Genomic DNA, 25,834 nt, shown 5'->3' with positions numbered 1-25,834 from the left:
CATTATAATCTTTAATATATTTGAAAATAACATTAGGAAATGGATTTTATAAGAAATAATTACGATAATTATATTTGTAACAGATTTGAACTGATTACTTATCATGTTTTAGTACATTATTTTAAAATATCTAAAAAATGTTTATCATCCATAAAATGCAAATTTTATCTATTTTTAATTTTTTTTAATAATCACGTTCTCTCCTTATGGTTTCAAGTAATATACAAGGCCCAAATATAATATTTCTAAGTAAACCTAAACGAGTATTTTTTTATTTTAAACAAGGATTTCGTGTTTATATATGTACATAAAAAAATATTTTAATTTTGGTTCATAAATGTATTTTTATTTCAAGCTTATGTTTCATTGCAGCTGTACTTTTGTTTATTATGCTAAAAAACTGTGAGGTTAGCAGTGTAGGTGCATTTGAACATTACTATAGATATGATAGTAAGAAAGCTTTTCGGTACTTGAATATCATTTCTTTGAACTTTCGAACAAGTTTATTTCAACATATGTCCTTGTATGTTGTTTCAATATACAGACAAAGCTAATTGCCACTACTAGTGAATGTGTGTAATAATTTACAGTACAGGTGGTTTTAATAACACCACCTGACCCTAGTTACATGATACATCCTATTACAAGAGATTACCAAAGGATACAGACACCATAAATTACAAAGAAAATTACTTTAAAGCACTTAAAAGATTAATCCTGGTCACATTCCTCTCATTATAGGCAAGATTTATGTTGGAATTTGAAACTTAAGATCTTCAGTGTATTGAGACCCCAACTGTGAGAATGTCATACCCCCCCCCTGTATTATTGAGACAAATGTATTTAGTCTGTTTCACAACCAACATATGGGTTTTATTGTTGTCACTTGTACACTGAGTTTTAAACCATTTGCAAAATATCAGAATAAGCTTTTTATATATCAGTTAGACTGTTTTAATTATAAAGCAACAACAACAACAGAAGTGTAGGTCTTACTACAAAGTAAAGACAGTAAGAAGGAAAAATATAAAATTCTTATGTGGTACTAGTAGTATGTACAAATCACACAAGGTTATCATTCTAAATACTGAATCACATTTTTATTATGAACTAAATATAAAATTATGCTGAATTACTGAACTTAAAATTACTAATTTAAATGCAAAAGAATATAAAAATCACAAACTCTTTCAGTTCAAAGTGCTAAGCCTAATTCACGTAAAGACCATGCACTCGCCACTCGATAGATCTTAACCCTAACATTCGTGGATCAACTTCTTTCCTAAAAATATGTCTATTTTGAGTTAATTTTTCAATATAATGATTAATATAAATAGATATACGATATAGCATGACTTAAAGTACAATAGAAAAATAATAAAATTCACACACATCACATGCAGTTTTTTCCAAAAGCAAATTTTCTAAGGCTTATAAAAAAGTACTATTGACCACTACTAAATACAACCTCTACATAAAATGGCAGTTACTATAATAAGCACCCTTCACATTCATATTGTAAAATCCAGAGTACAACATTTTGTCATGTGCTTTGCTTATCAACCTATGATTTGTCAAAAGTGAAATACAGCAATTGGAATAATATGGTACTGAAATTAACACATTCGACTAGGATTTGGTAAGAGCACAGTTTACTCTACAGGAATCTAGTTACCAGTTATTTAGTTTTGGTGCCTACGTTATTTATTTGGTTTGTTATAAACATTTCAATCACTCTGGTAAGCTGATTAGCAAACAATGTCAAAATTCAGAGTGTAAGAAGTGCTTATCTGGTAGGGTTGAAAAATGTATAGATATCTTAGCAAACCAAAAAAGTAGGAAGTATAAATTTTAGATCCTTGCTTGTAATTGTGTATAGTTTGTGTTTCTAATTGGTTGGAAACTGCAGCAGCCTATATTTGATGTCACAAGTACTGAAGGGGAAAATTCAGGGCTCAGATTCATCACATGTGTTACAAGTACTGAAGGGGAAAAGTCAGAGCTCAGATTCATCACATGTGTTACAAGTACTGAAGGGAAAAGTCAGAGCTCAGATTCATCACATGTGTTACAAGTACTGAAGGGAAAAGTCAGAGCTCAGATTCATCACATATGTTACAAGTACTGAAGGGGAAAAGTCAGAGCTCAGATTCGTCACATGCGTTACAAGTACTGAAGGGGAAAGTCGGAGCTCAGATTCATCACGTGACACAAAAAATGAGGATCAACAATTTCTTTAATGTTTTTTTATTTTTTGAAATTAAGAAGTTAAAATACAGATATTATAAACATCTTATTTATAAGTTACTTTCCATGCTAAGTTTATTGACTACCTTGATATAAAGTGTTTTAATTATATCTTTAATGTAAGACTATAAAAGAACATGACATGTGCACTCTGACCCCACTGTAGTAGGTGGCCAATCATGTGATTTCATATGCAAATATATAATATTGAAGTCAATGTCCACAAATACTCATTTAGGACTACAGGCTTTGCAATTCAATAAATGGTCAGAAAATTTCTGTTAATAAAGCATGTGGTCACTTCTTACACCAATCATACTGATGCAGAGTTGTTTCCAGTACATTAACATTGTTTGGAGAAGATTCCCATGCTGCCAAGAACCTACCCAGAGATCACATACTTGTTCAATCAGTACATTTGTTTTATATCCTCTTGTTTTTCAAAGTGTTGCCTGCCAGAGGAGCAAAACAGAGGTTCATGTTATCATCTTACAGAAACTGTCTTGATCAATTGACCTCTATATGTAAACACTAATGTAAGACTTAATCCCTATGCATTATACTATTATAATTACATGTCACAGCATATAAAGGTTAATGAAGCTACATGATATACTCCAATATCATATGTGCATCTTTCCTCTGTGAAACTAGGGTTGGACATGGTCCCAGCCATTCTCCAAATGCACACACCTCATATACAGCAGCAATGTAAAGCATGATTTCTCAGTGCACAAGAGATTCTTCAACAGGTCCCATCGACTAAGCCCAATGTGCTTAACACCATTGGAGATGGGTTATTTTTTGGATTAGAGAAATGCACAAAACTGTTTGTATGGCCTAAACCAGTCTTAAAAATTGTGTTTCTGATTACTTGAAAGTTGCTTTGTCATTCATTTCTGCTGTGAATTACTGAATCAGTTGGGAAGCTGGAACCTGCCAGCTGTATCAAACCCATGTTGTTCAATAGATGCAGCCTTACAGGATTTTTACAAGGCCTAGCCTGTGCAAGTCTACGGCCAACTTTAATGGTGGTCTGAAAGAGAGTCAACATCTTGCTATACCACTTTGTAAGACTTGATAACTTGTTGTATTTGACTGACTTCTAGCAAACCTATTGTTCTTCCCATCATTTTCAGAAAATAAAAATTCTGTGGGGAAAAAGTTGGTTCATTGGATAAAAAAGTGGATGGATGGAAGAAAACAGTTTTGTTATAAATGGAGTTCAGTCAAACTGGATTAATGTCACAAGTAGGGTAACTCAGAGCTCAATGTTAGGAATTTTGCTCATTTTTCATTTACACCAATGACACAGAAAGAAATAATCAATGAATCACCTAAATTTCCTGATGAAATGAAGATTTTGGTGTTGCGATCTGTGAGAAGAATGCTGCTACTGTACACAAGAATTTAGATAATTTGGTGAGATGAGCAAATAAATGGCAGATGGCTTTTAATTATAATAAATGTAAGGTAATGCACATACATATCAAGGGTGGTCCAAATTATCTTTCCTATTTTAAAATTTAATAATTAAATAACTAAAGAAATATAACATGCAGTTTTTAACACCTTGTAGCTCAACTCAAACAGTTTTTATTGTCATGTTTATTTTTTCTGTTTGACTTGCAGAGATGAAGTCAGTGGTGCAGCACAATTACAGACACCAGTACAGGAAAGAAAGAAGTATAGGAGTATGTTAAGGATATTGTGTATCACAGACCTATTGCAAACATCACAGAACTAAAAACCAGGATAATGGATGCAATCACCACTGTCACTGTGGCGACTGTTACAGAGAATGTGGACTGAAATCGAATATCAGTTAGATGTGCTGAGAGCCACTAACAGTGCACATGTAGAAGTCTACTGACATGTGAATAAAAATTTTTTGAGTTGGGCTACAAGATGTTGAAAACTGCATGCTTGTATTTTCTTAGTTAGCTATTCAGTCTTAAAATAGAAAAAATAATTTTAGACTGCCCTGTACATATGTGTTTGCATTTATATATATATATTTTTTTTTTAAATTTAGATCAGTGGATGGGATAGCATAGATGGTCCAACAGGTCCCTTGTTATCCTTACATGTTATGTTATCCCAACTTGTACCCACTTGTGTTCAGAATTGAATTTTCAGCACATTCTGATTGCTGCTGACAAGGTGATCCATTTCAATAACACAGCTCAATGTCCTGACAACATATCATGGTCATACTGACACTGTTACTCTTTGTGAGTAGCAGCCCTGCTGACATTCCTTTAGTTACTGTTATTCACTCTCTCTTGGATACAAATGCTCCTATTACAATTCTCTTTTGAAACCTGTTAGACCCTTGAAAGAAATGACATCAGGAACTGAAGCAAAGCATGGGTGATTAACCTTTATATATAGAAATGTTCTAGACATCTAAAAAACTAAGGTACATGTTATTTGCATGCTAAGTATGAAGAGCTTGAAACTTACAAAAAAGGAGTATATGTGTAAACAGTATGTGTTCCCAACTTACAAAAAAGGAGTATATGTGTAAACAGTATGTGTTCCCAACTTACAAAAAAGGAGTATATGTGTAAACAGTATGTGTTCCCAACTTACAAAAAAGGAGTATATGTGTAAACAGCATGTGTTCCCAACTTACAAAAAGGAGTATATGTGTACACAGTATGTGTTCCCAACTTACAAAAACAAAAAAGGAGTATATGTGTAAACAGTATGTGTTCCTAACTTACAAAAAGGAGTATATGTGTAAACAGTATGTGTTCCCAACTTACAAAAAGGAGTATATGTGTAAACAGTATGTGTTCCTAACTTACAAAAAGGAGTATATGTGTAAACAGTATGTGTTCCTAACTTACAAAAAGGAGTATATGTGTAAACAGTATGTGTTGAATCTTAGGGGATAACATTTATTTAATGAAACTTGACATTATTTCAAATATATTTCCTAGCCCCAAACATCAACATTAACCTTAAGCATAAAATAAATAGGTACATAAGAAGCGGAAAAGTGACGAACAAGCCATGTTTTGTTAACTTACTGTTAAACAGTAAGATAGTTTTTAAAAGTACAAACAAAACATTTTAGTTTATCCTACCTGACAGATATGACCATCCACAGTAACACACACAAGGTCAAATAGTGTAGCAAAAGACCAATTGCTTGACACACCAGGGGAATATCTACCTGCTTCACTCCAAGGGCAAACAAACAACACAGAAGAACAAGTGCTAGCCAGGTGTTTAGAAGTGAGTGTTTGTTCTTCTTTGGCATACAAATCTTGCTGGAAATATTTGAAAAATACAAGATTTATTGAAAAAAAGATAAAGTACTTACTAGACTTACATTTAATAAGGACTTGTAATAATGATTTCAGTTTAATTACGAATCTAAAATTCAGCTAATGAAAACAGGTTTTGTATGAAAAACTGCACATTTAGTGTCTTCTGCACAATAATTTGGAGTTGAAAATGTGTGCTTACTGAAATGCCAAGTTGAAAAAATCAAAATATTAACACTATATTCTTGCTTTCTTGATAGTTGAAGAAGGTTTTTAGCTTGATAATAACTACAATTTGTGTTTATTATTGGTGCAGTCTATCTGAGTAAACAACTTTGAAAGTAAAAAAATCCACAATATTCTTAATGTTTAATGTTAACACCTTATATAACAGTAATTTTTTTGTTTTCACTAGCAATTATCTCTGCCACCTGTTTTAGTAAACACAATACCTGCAGCCAATGAAACACTGAATTTTCAATATGTCAGTGTTAAGCCTTTTCTGTTCCAGACTCTTTCTTAGGGAAAATTAATAGTGAGCTAACAATAAATCTGTATTTAAACTGTTTAACTGTAGATTTATCTCATCATAGCAAATAACACTCCTTAAATACAGTATGTCTCACAACATTAGAATAAACACAGGATAGAGAAATACGTATTGTTAAAAGGAATTATACCTGAAACAGCTAATGTATACAACTATAGATACAATAAGGCAACAAACAGTGATCAAGGAACCCAAGTAGATGGTTGGATGACTAAGTCTATACTGCACATGTTGTTGACTGTATTCCAGAAACAGAGCATCAAGGTCCTGTAACACAAACAAAGAATACCACTCACAGGATACAAAAAAAACCCAACAGCATATATTAATAGTTCAGAAATTATACAGTACTCAAAAGGCCTTACAATAAAGGTGCACATTATCTGAAAAAAAACTAGCATTAAATAACCAAATATAACACACAAATCGGAGATTTACCTAAGATGTGAGGTGTCGAGCCAGCACCATCAAAACTTATCCACCTCCTCTGATTAGTAACAAATATTTATAATAGTGGTTTAATGTATTATATAAATTTTTCAAGCAATAATGTTCAAATAACCACAGTATGTACACTTCTTCTCAAGCATCTTGTCAAATGCTTACAGGAGTCTAGCCTGCATGTCTTATTAGCTACTCATTTCCTCCTGAAAAGTGCCAATGTGACACATAAAGCACATTTCAGTTAGCTACAGCTATAGCACATTTTTCAATCTTACTGACTGAAAGTAACATAATTGTTTTACTGACTGAAAGTAATATAAATTGTTTTACTGACTGAAAGTCATATAAATTGTTTTACTGACTGAAAGTAATATAAATTGTTTTACTGACTGAAAGTACTATAAATTGTTTTCTTACTTGTAACAGTCCAAAAGTTCCTAGTCGATGACAAGAAAACGTCACCTGATTTTCATGGATGTTCTGAATCATACAACCTTCATGTGACCAATCTCCATGGCCTCCTATAGGTAAAATACAGATTTCATGAATACTGTTTTAAAAACACGATACAAGCTACTTTTTTCATAAATTATTAGTAAAATATAATTGTTTCTGAAAGTTTTCATGAACTCTTTTACACTCTACACATTAAAAAACATAAATATCTGAAATAGCATAAAAGAAAGTTAACTAAATCAAAAATCACAGTAATAAAAATCTTTAACCTATATATTATGATGAAATTTTTCTACATTTACTATCTTTCAATACAATTAACTACCTGGTGACTGAGCAGTAAGTATGAAGGCTTATGATGCCAGAAATCGGGTTTTGATATCCTCACTGGCAGAGCACAAATAATCTATTGATATAATCTAACCAAATGATCATTTAGAAACCTTTCAAGCTACATATTTTAGATTTTTTATCAGTGTTTCAATTTGCATATTCATAAATACTTATTAAATTTCAATCTCTATATTCTATTAAATTTACCACTTCTGAATCATTATATTCTTTTAAATTCAATACTCTTTCAACCTGCATATTACATACCAATAATATTTACAACTTTTGATTGAAATCTCTGTATTCCATTAAATTTAGAAAATTATAGGCCATTATGTTTGTGATTATACAGTACTACTTGATTGTTAACTGTAAACAGCTTATAGTGTGATTTAAGATCTACAAAATAAACATTATATACCAATCTATAATCTGTTTCTTTCACCTGAGTGGCTCATCTTTGGTTCTTTGTTTTAAGTAAGTTAAATCTGGAATAAATTTGTAACCTTTTTGTATGCGTACAGTGAGTATTATTTTGAGCTTCACAGTAAGAGAAATATTTAGTGTACAGTATTTGTGCTTTTTAGTACAAATTATATTTCTCAAAGATAAATAATGTTTCTGAGTTAACTGTTGGTATATAAAAATTCATTTAGTTTTTTAAGTGAAAACAATTTACTGACAAACATGTATCACATAAACTGCTAAAAACAAGTAAATGTTAATTAGAACTTTCCTATTATAGTTATAATACAGAGTGGACCATAAGCAAGTTTACACAATTCATGAACCAATGGTTTATTCATCAGGTTATAGTATACAAAATACAGTGCATTGTTTGTACAACCACACAAAGGTGAATGAACAAGTTTTATGTTATATCAATCAACTTTCCTTTCTTAAAGTAAATGTTCAAAGTGTTTAACAACCTGACACACACACACATACAGTTTGTCATGCTGAATGACAAGCAACAGATTTTTTTTTTTTACATAATGAGAGGGCGCTACAAAAAAGAGAAGAGGTGGGAAAGATAAAAGCTGTTATACTAGTATAGATTTTTGAATAATATTTAATATTAATATTATCATTTGTAGTGACTTGGTTTAAACAACAATCATAACCAGATGTATTAAAATTGGTAAATAAAAATACTAGGTATAAAATTTTATATTAGAGTTTGGTGGTGCAATCTGTAATACAATGATAGATTAGGCTTAAAACATGTAATGGTACTTTTTAAGCTTACCTGTAATTTATCTTACCAGTAAATTGTGAAACAGGTTAAATACACTGTTTTATCAAACAAATACAATCTAAAGGCTAGTTAATTGTCTCTGTGTTTTAAGGATCATCTTGTTTACTTGACTATAGTCTAGATCCATTAGTTTAAATTCAGTTTATAGGTAGGTTATAAATCTGGCAATTATTACACTTTAATATTATGTTAATATCATATAAAGTACAGTCTAGTTATTTGTCACTTCTATAAAATTAAAGATAAAATTAATTACTTTCATGTGAACATAAAGTAGTAATAAAATACTGTAATATATTTGATTCTAAAACATTAGCCTTAACAGTGTTGGCAGTAGGCTACTGGTATTTACATTTAGTATTGAGTGTTTATTTCAAAGTTACAAATACAATGGTTAAGACTAATGTTGGAATTAAGCATTCATAGTTTGTTAAGTGTGATGGGTGCAATGAGTAGTTTTTATTTGGGAACTCAGGACTGGTATGTACTTTTAAGGAAGATAGTACTAGTAGTGAAGATGTGCAATTTGTATGTAGAGTTTGTAGGCTGGAGAAGAAGTTGGAAGCTATCCTAATTAGAGGAAATAGATAAAAAGAAGGGTAAACTGTGGGAAATGGCAGCAAGATTTCAAGAGGAGCTTAAGCTTTTACATGCAAGGGATACATCAGCCAACAATGACTTTCAGGAAGTTAGAAAAAGTACTATTAGGGCTAAAAGTAGTGGATTTAATTGTAATGAGCCTATTCTATTGGCTGAGAACTACTGGAGGGAAGGAAAACAAAAGGGTCAGAGATGGATGTGAATGATAAGGAGGTTATAGGTGATTCCTTGACAGGTGGATAGGATAGTCTGTAGGGTAAATAGGAATAAAAGAATTATATTATGCTATGCAGGGGCACAGGTGGAAGATATAACTGATAGAACAAGTGACATAATAAACAGGGCTGGCATGCAGTTTTTGTTGTAGGGGCTAATGATGTAGGAAAATGTAGGTCAGAGGAGCTAATGACTGCACTGAGAATGCACTGGTTTTATCTGCAAACAATACTATGTTAATAGGGCAGCTACTGTTCCTTGTCCTGCATTCTTCCTTTAGATTACCAGTGGCAAGTCCTAATGAGGTTGGATGAAATCACTGCCAACCAAAAAAAAGTGCACAGAACTTCTCCAATAACATGCCTGAGATGGAGAGTTTGTCATATGAGAGATTAAGATCCTTGAAACTGTTTTCTCTTGAAAAAAGAAAAGTTACAGGGAATCTGATTGAAGTGTTTAAGAATGGATAAGAAACTGATAGTGCTGATGCATCATACTTTTTCATACTTAATGGCGAGAACAATAAGACTGGGGGACACAAATATAAATTTTTGCAAAGCAGGATAAACAAGATATAATTTGGTTCATCATTTGTATACTATTTTAGATTGTGAATTTTTTTTTGTAGATTTTGTTTTGAATGTTGTTTAAAAAAGAATTAAAAAATGTGTCCTTTCATCTTAAAGTTTTGCTTCTTTATTGTTGTTTGTTACTAAGCGCAAAGCTACACAAAGGACTATCTGTACTCTGCACATCACTGGTATTGAAACCCGGTTTTTAGCAGTATAAGTCTGCAGACACATCACTGTGTCACTAGGAAGCATTCTTTATTGTATACCTAAAATCATGTAAAATGTACCTCATAGACAATAAAAATGATAATTGTTTTGTCTGTATTGTTCAAATAACAACATTTTCTTGTCTGTTTGTACAAGCTCTTGCAGACAAAGAAAGTAATTATTGAAAATACTGATGAAATTAAACTGTTTTTTTTTTATTATTATTTATCATAAACTTCTATTTTATATATCCAATTAGGTATAACTTGTTTTATTTTCCTCAGTTATTTAGATTTGTTATTTATCTTTACTTACTGAAACAGTTCTTAACCATGAAAATAATACAAAACACTGATGAACAGTAAAAGCAATGACTAATAGAAATATAACTTGTACATATATTCTAGACCTACACTAATGTAGGTGATAATTTTAATATTATATTTTTTTCCAAGCTCAATTTTGCTCTAATAATTGTAGTTTGTTTTCAATAATTAAGGAGTTGTTGTACTTGTATGTGTTGTTTGAGTAATAGTAGATTTACTAATGCATGCAATTAAAAAAACTTTTCTGTCATCTGAATAATTTGACATCGCAAACTCCCAGCCTACTGTACTCACTAACCCAAAATATCCTTACCTTATGTCTTCTCATATATGAATATTCCTGTAGTACTAAAACATTTTAACAGAAAAAGATAATACAAACGAAAACATAGTCAAAATAAACTACAAAAAAATCTTAGTTTTGTGGCATTTTCCCGAGTTTTGTAAACTTTGCAATAAAATCCTTTGTTCTACACTATGAGAACATCTACAACTCACTTTTTTTAGAAATAAAACATTACTGAATGCCCAAGTGTTCTTTACTGTACAATAACATAGACAGACAATATTATCTAATCAATCATGTTTAGCCACTGGTTCTACCTTGTTTGGAGGCTAAGATTTATTAGTTACTGTCCAGCCCACTCTCTGTGGTGTGATAAAAGCCACTAAACAGAAGTTTCATTAAAAGTAAAATAAGGAGAGAAACAAAACCTTGGATAAATCTAATTGTAAGGGATGCCAAGGTCTGGGTAAATATAAATTATACTTTGTGATGGGCAGAAAAATTCTAAAAATAAATGTGTACGGGCTTTCTAGAAGAAATTGATAAATATAGGATTGATAAAATTCCTTGTATCTGTGGTTGAGTTTATATTGGCCAAATGTGTAGAAACTTAAAATTCAGGATCAAGGAATATAAAAACGTGGTAGAAAAAAAACAAAGTAAATGAATTTGTATTAGCAGAACATGTAGAGGAAACAACTCATGTTAAACACTGAGTTGATAAAACAGGTAGAATTTAAAACTGAATCAAATATCGGAGAAACTACTGAAATTGAAAAAAAAACCAAAAACAAAGATGCCGTATTAAACAAGGAAACTGGTCCAGGTCTAGAAAGTACTGGATAGATATTTTGTAACTCTGGATAGTTTAAACCTAGATGGAATTATTGGTATATAAGTAGGTATATGGGTATAGAAGTCCTTGCCATGCCTTTACCATTACTCGTGAAGATGGTGTCATAGGACACTGATACATATGTAGAGTCATTTTAGGGAAAGTCCCTGTTTTTAATAACTACTTATTGTTTAATGATTTTAACGTTGTATTCCTTATTTATTCTTCTTCTTTGTAAATTACAATATATAAATTTTACAAAATATTAATTGTTAGATATTTTTCAACAAATAAATAGTTGAAGTACAGTTAAAATCATTATTTAATTACTTAACTTGTAAAATTTTATATGTAAGAGTGCCCTCTTGATCCTGGAGAGCTGCCCATCAGCCCATGTGGGGTTAACATGTGACATGACCTACACAGCATGCTCTGTGAGAGAATGTAGTGTGGGTATATATACACAGATACACCACATAGTTAAAATAGTAGTGTTGAAGTGTGTAAAAGAAGTCAAAACAACATTACTTATTTGAACTTCTAAGAAATCATTATATGTCACAAGAAGAATGAAAAATCGAAGCAAGAAATAGTGATAATGCTTGGTCATGAGCAAGTCACTGGTAACCTTATAATCTGACATGCAAAACTAATAAGGTGAAAGCAGTTTTGGAGTAAGACAAAAGGTTATTTTGTTGGGATTCACAGTAACTCTTCTGTAATGTTAGTCACACATGGCTAAAAGGTGAATAAAATAAAAATAATACATATATACAGATGTATAATTTTATGAGATTTAAGCTATTTAGACTAAACATTTGTAGTTTCTTGTTATAATTTGTAGTCATTCTAGAATGAAAAAAGTGTAATCTATATCTATTTCCTAATTTTTTTTATTGTGGTTATGAGGTAAGTTAAACCAACCAAACCCATACAGAGATACAATAGTGAAAATAACAGATAAATTATAGTTTTTCTAAAACAAAACCTTTGATAATTATCTGAAGATTATTGGGAGGTTATAAGGATTTTGCATGTCAAATTTGACAATTTTCTGATGCATAAAAGTATTTTTAATCTTAAAACCAAAATTACTTTGTATATTGGCCGGTCAACATTTGAAAATAAAACATGCATGAGCAAATCATTACTTAAAAAATTTGAAAATCTTACTGTTTTAAAAGTTATAGCATGAAAACTATAACAAGCACAAAATATTACAAAGTCAGTCCCTGCGACTGAGCCTGTAGTGAGAGAGTTAAACCTGAATGGTAAGTTATTGAAGTAAGGCAAAGAATATTTTTTAGTGTATTTCTATAAAGTACTATTTAATATGAGCATCTTATTATTTTTATTTTCAAAGTACATATAACTTCTTTGTTTACTGGATTATTGCACTAGTCCAATGTTGTCATTTTAATGTTATTAAGATATATAAAAACTATGAGATGTATATATTATTACATCTTATAAAGTTAAAATTACAAAGCAGAGAAAATACCACAGTGTCATTGGATATTATGACAAGTATTATTTTTTACTTAGCTATTGTAATGCAGAATAGAAGTGATCACTAATTTAAGTTATCATTAACCCTAATGACAGTGAACTGTATAGTTACTGAAATACCAGTAAAATAAAAAATGATCCACACACGATTGATGTAACGTTTGAATAACTCTTATGAAGAAGTTGCTGCATTTATCAACCAACATCATCATGATATCATCATACTTGGGTAATATCTTGTGATTAATGTATTTACAGTTATTGTATCATCATGTTCTTGTGATATCTTCTGTACACCTACCATTAATATCTTGGTTCCACCACACTGGTGTGATATCATTTGTGTAAAGTGGTGCAGTCAAAGTTACATAAACAGGATCCGTTAAGTTTGTAAGGAAAACTTTGGCTGAAAGAAACAAAATGAATCATTATATGGAGAAAGATAAACAAATACAAATTTTTTGATTTTCAAATTTGTCATTGCACCATCCCTAAATGTACTTTGATATAACATAAAAGTACCAATCTCGTTAAATAAAACATTTATAATGAATTGTTTTGTTTAAGGCCACATTATTATCTATTTTTTATTAATTTATCCAATACTGAAAATACAGATACTCATAAATACAGGATGTATTAATTCAATAAAATAACATTTTTAAAGGGAATTTGTTTAAGTAATGTTTCTTAACAATTGCAAGAATATTACCTTTAATTTCTTAAAGAAGGAATTGAACGTACCAACTTTACTGGTTATAACAGCTGAGGTGATGTCCTTGTGTCTAGCTAATTCTGCTGGCCGTGGAAACAAGATACTGTTTTGAAAAACAAGAAACTGTAATTTGTGACTGGTGGCCTTTGTTAAAGCCTCGGAGGAATCTGGCTGTCGGAATAATGAGGGCGGCAAATAAATGGAAGCATCAAGACTCTGAAAGAAAAACATCCTTTGTTGGGAGAAAGGTATTGCATCATTCACATGGCACAAGATAGAGGAGAAAGTGAGAGGGTAATATGGACACTGTAGGTCAAACAATTAATGATATTTTACAGTAATATACACTACAGTCATATAGTTATTTTAAATTAATTAAGAATCATTTTATTTCAGTGTTAAGTGACAAATATGGTGCTGATTGTAATGTAAACTGTTACCAATCTTATGGACTTTAGCATATAATCTAGGTAATATAAAGTTACTTGAAATTAAAGCTTGCATTTCTTGAAATGTTAAGTTATACAGTTTACTAATTTTTTTTACCATTGTATTGAGTTTGTTTATTGGATTAATTCTTCAGTTTTTAAATCATAGTCTTTTCTATTAAATAGTAATAAATGGCATGAAATGCCTTAAGTTAAATTGTATATAAGTTTGATCATGTGATTTTTGAGATTATACAGAGGTCTTAACGCATGAAAAATATTGCATTCCTTACGATGACACAGTAAGGTGTTGAAACATGTATAGTGCATGTGACTGTTCTCAGTTTCACAGTATTTTATTTCATCTTCATTTTAAATATTGATTGTGTACCATTAAACTTTGGCTTTATTTCTTTAATACATCTGTGTGAAAACTTACACAAGTGTAGTACTTTAAGCATTTCAATATATACTGTATTTGAACAAACAAAGGACAAATTTTCAAATAATGGTTTTTACATTGTGTAATACAAATAATACACAATTTTAATCAAACAAACATCAGTTAAATCTTACGAATTCTGGCTTGGTTGTTCTTAAACATAAAGTTAAAAAATAGGTTATCTGTGCTCTTCCCACCACTGGTATCAAAACTTGATTTTTAATGTTGTAAGCCTGCATGCTTAATGCTTATCAACTGGGGGAGAGAGGGGCACAAATTAAACTGAAAGCACCTTTTTTTAATGGCTATTATCTGGTTGCACATTAACCCTTTTGCAGTGAGCACCCTTTAAACACAAATCACAAGTTCATTCAAAATTTAATCAAACACCTTTACTATCAATGTATGTGATTGAAATTAACGTTATAATGTATGTTAGGAGTCGAAATTTTATGTTATCTAAGTTTTAAGTCCTTTATTTCAAAAGAAATTTTTGAAAAACTAATTAAAACTGTAGATGCATTCTCATGTGACCCATGAGCTATGAAAATTATCTACTTTGTCACTTCGCATCTCCAATAATATAATTCCAGATGTGTAGATGTATATATGTATGTCTACACAATAAGATGTTTACTTAACCTACTGACACGTATACTTCAAAGCTCTCTGGATGAATACAGTTGAAACAAGTAATAAATTTTGTTAACCCCTGATAGGTGCCACACCCACCTTCAACAGATTTGTTTGATCTATATAGCCTACATATAGAGGTTACATACGCATGTATATAGCCAATAGAAAAAACTCATTTTAACTATAATCCATACAGTTTTTGTCACTGGGTACCTGTAGTATTGTTGGCTGCTTTATCAACTATAGCATTTATGTTGTTTCTTACCTAAATATGCTATACTGTTAAATTGTATTTAGGTCTTACTATTATATTTTAGTTAATTATGTATTATTTATGTTTAAAATACATAATTGAAAGGTTAAAACCTTTTTAAATATACAACATACTTTGCATCAGTTCTCAAGGCTTATGATATTATGCAGTGGATGAAAATTTTGCCGAAGGGTTGTGCATGTCTGTCATAGATACTGTAATATGCCTCGAGGACATTGTTGAATTGTGTTGAGTTGAAGAATAAATGGTAAAGGACGAAAAAAACTAGATGTGAAAAGTAAAAGACCTGAAATTATGAATATAACCAAAAGATCTTTAAAGATATCCTACAAAAAATTAGAAGGTGTACTTTTTTCTATTTAATAATTTTAATCATTTCATTGCATTGTACGTTGATGATAATAGCTAGAGTTAATGATATGGTAAAGAAAATGAGAAATAAAATATAAACATTTAGGAGGTTCTAGAGGTTATTGAAATGAAACTTGTAAACTATAAGATGAAGTATTTCTATACTTAAAATGAAAATCACCTTACACTGGAACCATTCAGAGTTTGAGTGCAAATAACAACTATAGATAAATAACATGTTTTTATTAGGAAGATGTAATTAAAATACTGTCACTTTTATGTACAAGATACTTGTAATCTTTAACAAAATATTACCAGGTTTTGTGAGGATATCTCAGAGTTACCATATGTATTATTGTATAAATGTCTTCCCCAGTCCAGGTGACGTAAAGTGTATAACCCTGTTGGGAAAGGGTTAATTAGTGAAACAATACTTAAATGTCTGTACTATAAACTAAGCACAGAAATCATATTTCTGTACTTCCTAACCTGTGATTTACTTTCTACTGTAATGTTATTTCACCTCTTCTATAATATGTGGGCTCTTGATTTTTCCAAACAAGTTACATCATACTTTCACAGTATTATCTGACTCTCTGAGACATCTGGTGGTAACCCCGTGTTTTTTATTTGGAACTTTATTTTTAAAAGAAAATATGCACATGTCAAAAATATGTGTGGTTTGTTATAACACTGTAGGTGGTATATAAACCACACTATCATCTTGGCTGTTTGATCTGTATGAAAGTGACTTTAGTTGAGAGTTTCTAATTTTGTTCATATATGTCTTCGTGTCATCTTAGTCAGTAGAACCTTTCCATTTGATGACTGGTAATAATTAGTGTCATCTTAGTCAGTAGAACCTTCCTGTTTGATGACTGGTAATAATTAGTGTCATCTTAGTCAGTAGAACCTTCCTGTTTGATGGCTGGTAATAATTAGTGTCATCTTAGTCAGTAGAACCTTCCCATTTGATGACTGGTAATAATTAGTGTCATCTTAGTCAGTAGAACCTTCCTATTTGATGACTGGTAATAATTAGTGTCATCTTAGTCAGTAGAACCTTTCCATTTGATGACTGGTAATAATTAGTGTCATCTTAGTCAGTAGAACCTTCCTATTTGATGACTGGTAATAATTAGTGTCATCTTAGTCAGTAGAACCTTCCCATTTGATGACTGGTAATAATTAGTGTCATCTTAGTCAGTAGAACCTTCCTATTTGATGACTGGTAATAATTAGTGTCATCTTAGTCAGTAGAACCTTCCTGTTTGATGACTGGTAATAATTAATTGCACACACAAAAACTGCACCAATTCTACATGGTTAACTTCAATAAACTAATTAGAATACTACATACAATCAGTAAGCATTTTATACATTTATTAACTAAATAAACAATAAGAAGATGTCAAACAAATAAGACAACATGGCTTTTAGAAATCATCAACTCATATCTCTTGTGTAAAGAAACCCCCAAAAAGTTAAAAACAAAGTTAGGTTTATGAAATCTTACCTGGTCTTCATTAGTTCTCCTCAATGTGCTGATGTTCACTGTGTGACAATGAAGTGATTTATCATTGAAAAAACCACGACTATTGGGCCAAAAATGTTGACCATCAGTTGGCTGACCAGCCATTCTGACTGTATGTGATATGCATGCCATTCCTTGAAACACTTCAGGTTTTACAATAAACTCTTCCATAACAAGGTTACTCCGATAACGATTCAGGGCTGTGTCAACTGAAAGCTCTGGTAACTGTCTGAGAACTCCAACTAGCCTGAATTATACAAACAATTAACAAATGAAATTTATAGAAAAGGTTATTGTTGAAGAACGTATTATATCTCATGATAAAAAATAGCAATAATTTTATTACCTATGCTTGGACTTTGTATTTTCATCAAGGTACATGAAATGCAGTTGATATTTTAATCCATTATCATGAGAGAAATGTTTTTTTTTGGACCAGAAGTTTCTCTGAACAATTATATGTTTAAGTATTTTATTACTAAAAAATCAGCAGTTTAAATGAAGTTTAATGAAAAAAGTAAATTTAAAATCTAATTTCAGTTTTAAAAAATAATATGCATGCATACATTTCTGTATTCATGCAAAATAATTAAAAGTATCTGTAACAGAGTGTCAGCTGCTTAATACTATAAAATATTGCAGGAAAGAAGAATCAGCTCATAATATCTCTGTAGACAGAAACAATAAACAGCAAAATTAATAATACCAATAGTTCTAGAACTTTTTACAACAGAAAACAGCTTAGAATTATAAGTTAATTTCAAAAGCTATGTAAGGAAATTAAATTTATAAGCTAAAAATTAAAATACTTATGATGCTAAATAAAAACTAATAATTGACAATAGGGAAAACTAACTTATTTTTATACCTAAAAATATGAAATAACTATCTATGTTTTCAGATTATCAAGGAATGTAACTGGACAGCAATGAAAAACATTAGTAAGGAAAGATACTGGATAACACAAAATAAGATTAGAAGGGAAAGCTACTGGATAACACAAAATAAGATTAGAAGGGAAAGCTACTGGATAACACAAAATGAGATTAAAAAGTAAAGCTACTGCATAACACAAAATAAGATTAAAAGGGAAAGCTACTGGATAACACAAAATAAGATTAGAAGAGAAAGCTACTGGATAACACAAAATAAGATTAAAAAGGAAAGCTACTGCATAACACAAAAATAAGATTAGAAGAGAAAGCTACTGGATAACACAAAATAAGATTAAAAGGGAAAGCTACTGCATAACACAAAATAAGATTAAAAGGGAAAGCTACTGCATAACACAAAATAAGATTAGAAGGGAAAGCTACTGGATAACACAAAATAAGATTAAAAAGGAAAGCTACCGCATAACACAAAATAAGATTAGAAGGGAAAGCTACTACATAACACAAAATAAGATTAGAAGGGAAAGCTACTGCATAACACGAAATAAGATTAAAAAGGAAAGCTACTGGATAACAATAAAATATTAGAAGTACAGTCTGTTAAAGATTTAACAAGAAAAAATGCAAAATCAACTTTTTGACATGTTTTAGATGTCACATTTTAATATAAACATTACACACATTGACAAATTTTATATAGTGCTAAGGACAGATACAGAAACAGAAGAAAATACTAATATATCAATTTCTGTGTATAGTGCAACACTGCATTTAAATCACATGCTTAATGGTATTTATAATGTTTTTATATAACATGGTTAACACAAGAGCTTTACAGTTTTTAAATTACATGTAGGAAATTATTATATTTTATCTCACATATCTTGATAAAAAAGTAATTGAGGAAAAATGTCCATCACAAAGAAATGATAAAGTTTGTTAATTGTCACACACATTTTATTTAATGTATTATAAAATATAATATCCAAAACTCGCACAAATACGTGCACCAAAGAGACTGTGTGTGAAGAAGTAAACATGTCTACAAGGTGTTAGTACAACAAAAAAGCTGAATAAAATAAGTAATTAGATAAAACAATAAAAAAGATCAAAATTTTGTTATGCAACTTGAAAACCATTAAAATTAGGAAAAAAAAAAGACAAGTTAAATATCACATTCAACAATACCAATTCATTTCTCTTCATTTTAATACAAGTACAGTAGTTTCTAGAATTTAAACTGTTTCAAATAAAATTGGAATATTATTTACCCCCCCCCCCCCAGTGCTTCCCCGAAGGTAACTTTTGACATCAAGCAATTATTTTTCCCATCTTTTTGATACATTTAACCTTCCTTCCTTGTTTTAAAAAACTTTAATACATATTTTTAACGTGGTACAGAACAAGCATTTCAACAGTACTCACTGGTGCACCAATCTCTTGTGAAAAGTTCTCAAACTAAGTACATGAGCAATCAAACAAAACATTTAAAAAAATGTTAACTCTACGAATCCCCTATATGTTATTTCTTTATGAACGGAATTACAAAAGTAGTTGAAACAAATTATTAATATTATATCAAGTTGACTTGTGTTTTACTATACATATGCGAAAGTAGCCCACAAATAAAAAATCTGCTATTAAATCACTTAAAATTAAGCCTTAAATATGTTCCAACTTGTACTTGATAAATTAGTGACTTTCCATCTAAAAAACATGGATTTAAAAAGAAATAATACATAAAAAACAACATTTACCTTGAACAAGATCTATCTTCAGTCTGTGCTGCTCGTAGAAGGCGTCGATCGACATTCATTACTGCATTGATAATATCCACTAACATTTCAGCAATCTTTAAAAAAAGATATTTAAACATTTCAGATTGATTATATAGATTAATTAATTCTACACACGTTAACAATAACACGTGGAAATTACTATTATTTTAGCCAAGTTCATACCACAAAACTTAGAACTTTGTTATAACATGTAACTATTTCAATCCTGAGCATATAACCATGCCAAAAGTATCATGAAACCTATATAAAGTTTGATATGAAACATCCAGTATGCCACTCATTGAGTGTACAAAGTTTTACATGGGTCACTCAGCATGATTAGGGAGAGAAGTCACTGAGTATATTTTCGACAGCTAGAGCAATGTATGAGTATCAATCCTTAATTAATACAATTTAAATTCTTTACAATGAAAGAGCATAAAGGCGAGTATAAAAACAAGGATTATTGTTGTTGCTTCATTCTTAGTGCAAAGCTCATAGTGGGCTATTTGCACTTTGTCTAACTCAGGGAATCAAACCACTGATTTTAGTGTTGTAAGTCTGTAAACTTAGCACTGACCCATCAGGTGACAACAACGATTACTTCAAACAAACTTCATCAAAAAAAAGTCATACAATATGTTGTTAAACATGATTTTTTTAACAACAATCTAACTCAACTTATTAGAAATCAAAACTGTTTTTATTCAGAATGAGTGAGAAGGAGTCAGTTGTCCACGTAAAAGTGAAAGTGCAACCTCAGGGCATGAAAATGTAGAGCGAAGGTTCGCACCACCCAACAGAAAAAATACGACGCCAAAGCCAGCCCAAAGGGTAGGCCATGAAATTGATACACCACCCCACAATGGACAAACCAAAGATAAGGACGAGAATCCTCCAATATGGGAATATGCAGATAAGCATTGGAGACATCCATTTTGGTCATCCCAAGGCCTGGAGAAAAAGCCCACTGAAGAGTAAGGTAGGATTCCATGGTGAAGCATGGGGTGTTAACATATCAATTAAGACAGGACAGGTCCATCACTGGCCTCCAGTCCCCAGGCTTTTTGGGAACTACAAACAGGCGGGAGTAAAACCCCTATGAACCGCATGGAGCAGATTCGATAGCGTGTTGCGTGAGGAAGTCTTGCACCGCCTCAGATAGAAAACCCCTCAGGGTTCCTGTAAAGATCTTCAGACAGGAGATGGATTGAGGAGAGGTACTGCAAAAGAGTCCTTAGGGTAAGATGAAGGCGGGAATACTGGTTACGGGTAAGATGAATGGGAGATTCGAGTCACCCCCTCCAAACAGACAAAACTGAACCAAAATGGTAAGCAAGGGAGCAGACTGATTGGAAGCATGTGGGGGATGAGACATACTAATGTCATCATCTACTTGGGAGGCAAAATGCTCAGTGTGAACTTGAAAATCAGGGGACGGCGTGGAAACTATATAAGGTTGGGAGGCAGAATCATGTTATAGGAAAGGATTTGGGTCATAAGAAATAGAAGCAATAGACAAAACATCAAATACCTGAGATAAAGCCCATGAGGGCTGAACAAAATCATCAGGTAGGGTTTAGGAAGGCATGGCAAACTACGGAGTGGGAAACAAACAATCAAAATCCCCATGAGCGTGGCCAGGCTTGAAAGGCTCGGGAGGAAGTGGGGCAACAGCAGGAGACATAGGTTCTCCCATATAATTTGCAATCTCCCTGCGATTAAAGACTGATAATTCACCCGACAGGTCACTCACACCTGTGGCTTGAAGTAAGGCATCAGACAAATGAGATGTATCCAAAGTGGTAATGTTAACTTCACAATTCATGCTTGATATCAAACAAGCAAGCAAAACATTTGCGGGAAAACACGAGTAAATCAAACGCTTTCAAAAATAAAGCAAAAAAATATTCTTGAAATAAAGTATATTAAATTAAGTTAAACCCACTTCGAGAAGTAAGGACCAAAAAGAAAGATGTCTGAATTCAAGCACTGCCAAATGAGAAGTGATGGTTCGATAGTGGTGCATAGAGGGAGTCATGCATTATGTGATAGTAGTACTCTCCTATTGGTGGGGAGATGACACATAATGATTTGAAAGAGAAGCATGTTGGAATCTTTGATTCCAATAGAGGTGTGTGGAAGGTTTATGGCATGGATTATAAAAGAGTTCGCATATAGAGGGCAGCACAAAATTGGAAAAGCTAATCTTGTGAGAGGAGGGAAGTACAGGATCAAAATCAGTGTTTTGGCTAACACCTTCATCAGAATAGTTTTGAGCTCGGGTGTAAATCAATAAAGATATAAATTGAAACACTGATTAATAAATTATTAACATTTTTTAAAATTGATATTAGTGATTTTAATATCCGAGCAAAAACAATATCAGCTGCTACTGAAAACTTTAAGGAAAAAACCTGACTACTGATATATACACTGTGAAGTATCACCAATGTTTACATTATGAGCTTAAAAAGTTTAAATAATAAAACAGCAAGAGCAAAAAAACAAACCAACATGAAGATATTGACTAATTGTAAACCAACATGACCAAACATTCCAAATTAAATTAAATTAAATAAAAAGGAAAATATGAAACCATTTAAGTTTTTGACCTGAAAACTCAACCACATGAAATAGTTTACAATGAAGTAATTACAAAGCAGGGTGCTCATGGCCTATTGTAATGATGTATGGATGAGAGAGCCTATATTTTATAACCCTTTTTTTCCACCACAGGTGACATTCTATGAAATAGCCCTGGATTTGGCCTATTACTCTGCAGCTCAATTTCTACTGCAGGAGACTTTTACAATACACTAAGATCAACATTATTGCCCTCTTCTTTAGATGCTTTCAAAAATCCATAAGCTGTAAGTAGATGATGACATCTCAGGACCCATGAAAGGTGTTGGCATATGGTATAGCACAAATTCCTGTTTTTATTTGCATCTTGTGGAGGAACTGGCATGTTGAATTTGAGTGACATGCAGTCAGACATTTTGTCTTGATAGAGCCATATCCTACCGTATCCAGTTCACACAAAAATGATGTTTCCTTACAGTATATTTTTGATTTCTTTGAATGTTTAAGTTATGATTATAACTATAATCTGCAACCACTATAGACCATATAGGAAACTTTCTTGACATGCTCTGTGCTATGTTTGAAATTTTGTATCACTGGCAAGATGATGATAAATTGCCCAGACTTCAGTAGACATATAAACAGACATATGCTTCTTCGATTGTGATGACCTACTTCAATTTGCATGGCTTCTGACAGTTGATCTTTTATTTAGCAACATGCTTCAGAAGAATCTTGTGAATCTAAATCCATGTGAATTATCTTGTTTGTAGTTCCAAGAGAGATTCCAATTTTGGCTGAAAGGAACCATTGTATTCTTGGGTTACTTCCAAAGTCAAGCTGTTAAACTTTCTTCACCACCTTCAATATTTGAATGGTAGACTGTGTCAGATATAAAATTGTTTAGTGTAGATAGTATTATTAATTAAGTTATTTTATGTCTGTAATTCATTGATGTTGAAGCTATCAAATGTTGTGTTTGGAATCCACTGATGTCAAGGCTGTGTATGGCGATTTCTAGAAGGCCTTAGTGACAGACATATAAATAATTGCGATCAGACAAGCAGAAACGGAGTACAAGTAAAGTCACATGAAAGAGAAGTTTGGTCAGAAAAAAGTTAGAAAATGTAAAGTTAACCACTGTGGGAGTTAATGGCCTAACAGTTGATATGTTAGAGTGAAAAGTTTAAAAGAGATAAGAAGAATAAGTTGTCTCATCAAAGGATGTTCTAAAATAATTGAACCTGCCTGTGTGTAGTACTTTGACAAAAGGGCAGATGATTATCAGAAGTTAACATGACAGCATAAGTGAATTGTGTATGGATAATATTGAAATAAAAATAGAGTAAAATAGTTCAGTTTGCCAACTGAATTCTAAAGCAATTGAATAGGCCTAAGTGGACTTTTGACTAGAAGAAGAGAACTGTATAGTGTTTAAGATACAACTAAGTATTAAGAATTTTGTACATACGTTCTTAACTTGTTTTGATTATCTATATTATTTTAAAAACAAGTGGAGTGCGTGCTGTTTGTTTATTGTCAAATTTATCACCAACAAGTTACAGACATCTATTGTAGAAGAATCCTTAGCTCAACACACCTATATATTTACATTATTATATATACTACTAAAAAGTAGTTTCTGACAGCCTGTTTGTATCCTTACTAAAATCATGCCTTTCTTTGTTTTACTGATATGCTTAAAATTCTATGCCTTGCATGTTTTTATAATTATGAAAAGAACTTTGTATCAGACATCTAATGTTACTTTCTAAGAATGAATCCATTTCAGGCACCATCTGCACCAAATCACCACACTTTAAATGAATTGCAACAAGGAGCTATTAACCTGTGTAGATGCAGACCAGGGACATGATGACTGGATATACAAGTTGTTGACATACATCATGAAAAGCCATGTGTAATGAGCAATCCTGATCTAATACCTACACCAATTAAATCATTTTGAATAAGATCCATTTAAGAGCATCATTTTCAAACCTTGCAAAGTATCAGCCATAGTCCAATAAATGCAGTGCTTATTGATCTATATTGGCAAGGTAATGTGAAATACATACAATCCACATGTTAAGTATGATACAACTTATCCACAAAGGTTTTCCAAATCTGAAACAAAAAGAAAGTAGTACAGTGAAGAGGTTGTTCTAGTTTTGGATAGTTGTGCAAAGGTACTCGAGGGCTATCTGCACTAGTTGCCCTAATTTTGAGTTGATATACTAAACAGAAGGCAGCTAGTCAATACCACTACCAACTCTTGGGCTACTCTTGTCTGACTTAATAGTGGGATTTCACTGTCACTGTTATAATGCACCCACAGCTCTAAAGTGAAGATCACAATATTTTCTTTTTCTTGCATTAACAGAAACATTACAATGGTCCTGTAGACCCACAGTCTAGCACACCAACCGAGATCAAATCCAACCAAAATCACAAAAAATGTCCATAAATTCAAAAGAAACATTGGGAAAATACCTAAAGACTGAATGAAATTCACTCCCATATAGAATTATATATTTCATTTAGTAAATGGTTAAACAAGCATTACTAAACATTAAACAATGAAAAAACAATTCAAATTACCTCTTTGTATTCAGGAACAAATTCCAGATAATTTTCAAGAGTTCTTGCAATAAAAACAACATCCATTTTGTCATGAAGTCTGTCACCATTGCCAGTGTAGTTTCTCAAGCCATTCACACTGTCAACAACGTTGGTTTTACTCAAGGTTAAGTTTGTCTGAAACCAAAATATCTTTCATTGCTAATGCAGATATTATTTTCAAATGATTTAAATCTACTGTTGTGTCATTTATCTGTTACAGAATACAAAATTTAGAACTGCCTTACAAAGTTTTTAGAATCACAAGTTTTTTGAAAAGCAAAAATCAGAAATTGATATTTTTTTATAATTTATTGTTAAACACAATAGGCTTTAATTTGCTATAAACCTGATAAACTAATATATTGAGCATGACTGAAACATTTAAAAAAAGTGTTGAACTCTGCATATTAGCTCAGGCTTATAAGTATACACAATTTATTTTTGTGAGCTTTATGTAA

The 25,834-nt window shown here is 31.6% G+C and overlaps 1 protein-coding gene across 2 annotated transcripts in view; it reads right to left on the bottom strand.

Annotated features, from left to right (window-relative positions):
* The window catches only part of LOC106462933 (adhesion G protein-coupled receptor A3-like), a 114,698-nt gene that overhangs the window by 6,615 nt on the left and 82,249 nt on the right, over positions 1 to 25,834 (bottom strand). For both annotated transcript variants that reach the window (XM_022390336.1, XM_013922901.2), the window contains exons 9-16: positions 25,356 to 25,511; positions 20,148 to 20,242; positions 17,480 to 17,744; positions 13,862 to 14,048; positions 13,419 to 13,523; positions 6,937 to 7,040; positions 6,206 to 6,342; positions 5,343 to 5,528 (exon numbers count right to left, since the gene is read on the bottom strand). In XM_022390336.1, coding sequence (XP_022246044.1) covers positions 5,343 to 5,528; positions 6,206 to 6,342; positions 6,937 to 7,040; positions 13,419 to 13,523; positions 13,862 to 14,048; positions 17,480 to 17,744; positions 20,148 to 20,242; positions 25,356 to 25,511 — 1,235 coding nt within the window. The remainder of the gene's footprint in view (positions 1 to 5,342; positions 5,529 to 6,205; positions 6,343 to 6,936; positions 7,041 to 13,418; positions 13,524 to 13,861; positions 14,049 to 17,479; positions 17,745 to 20,147; positions 20,243 to 25,355; positions 25,512 to 25,834) is intronic.

This window comes from Limulus polyphemus, unplaced genomic scaffold (genome assembly GCF_000517525.1).
Source record: "Limulus polyphemus unplaced genomic scaffold, Limulus_polyphemus-2.1.2 Scaffold1285, whole genome shotgun sequence".
NCBI lineage: Eukaryota > Metazoa > Arthropoda > Merostomata > Xiphosura > Limulidae > Limulus > Limulus polyphemus.
Note: the sequence above shows the minus strand (reverse complement) of the source record. Positions and strands in the feature narration are given on the sequence as shown.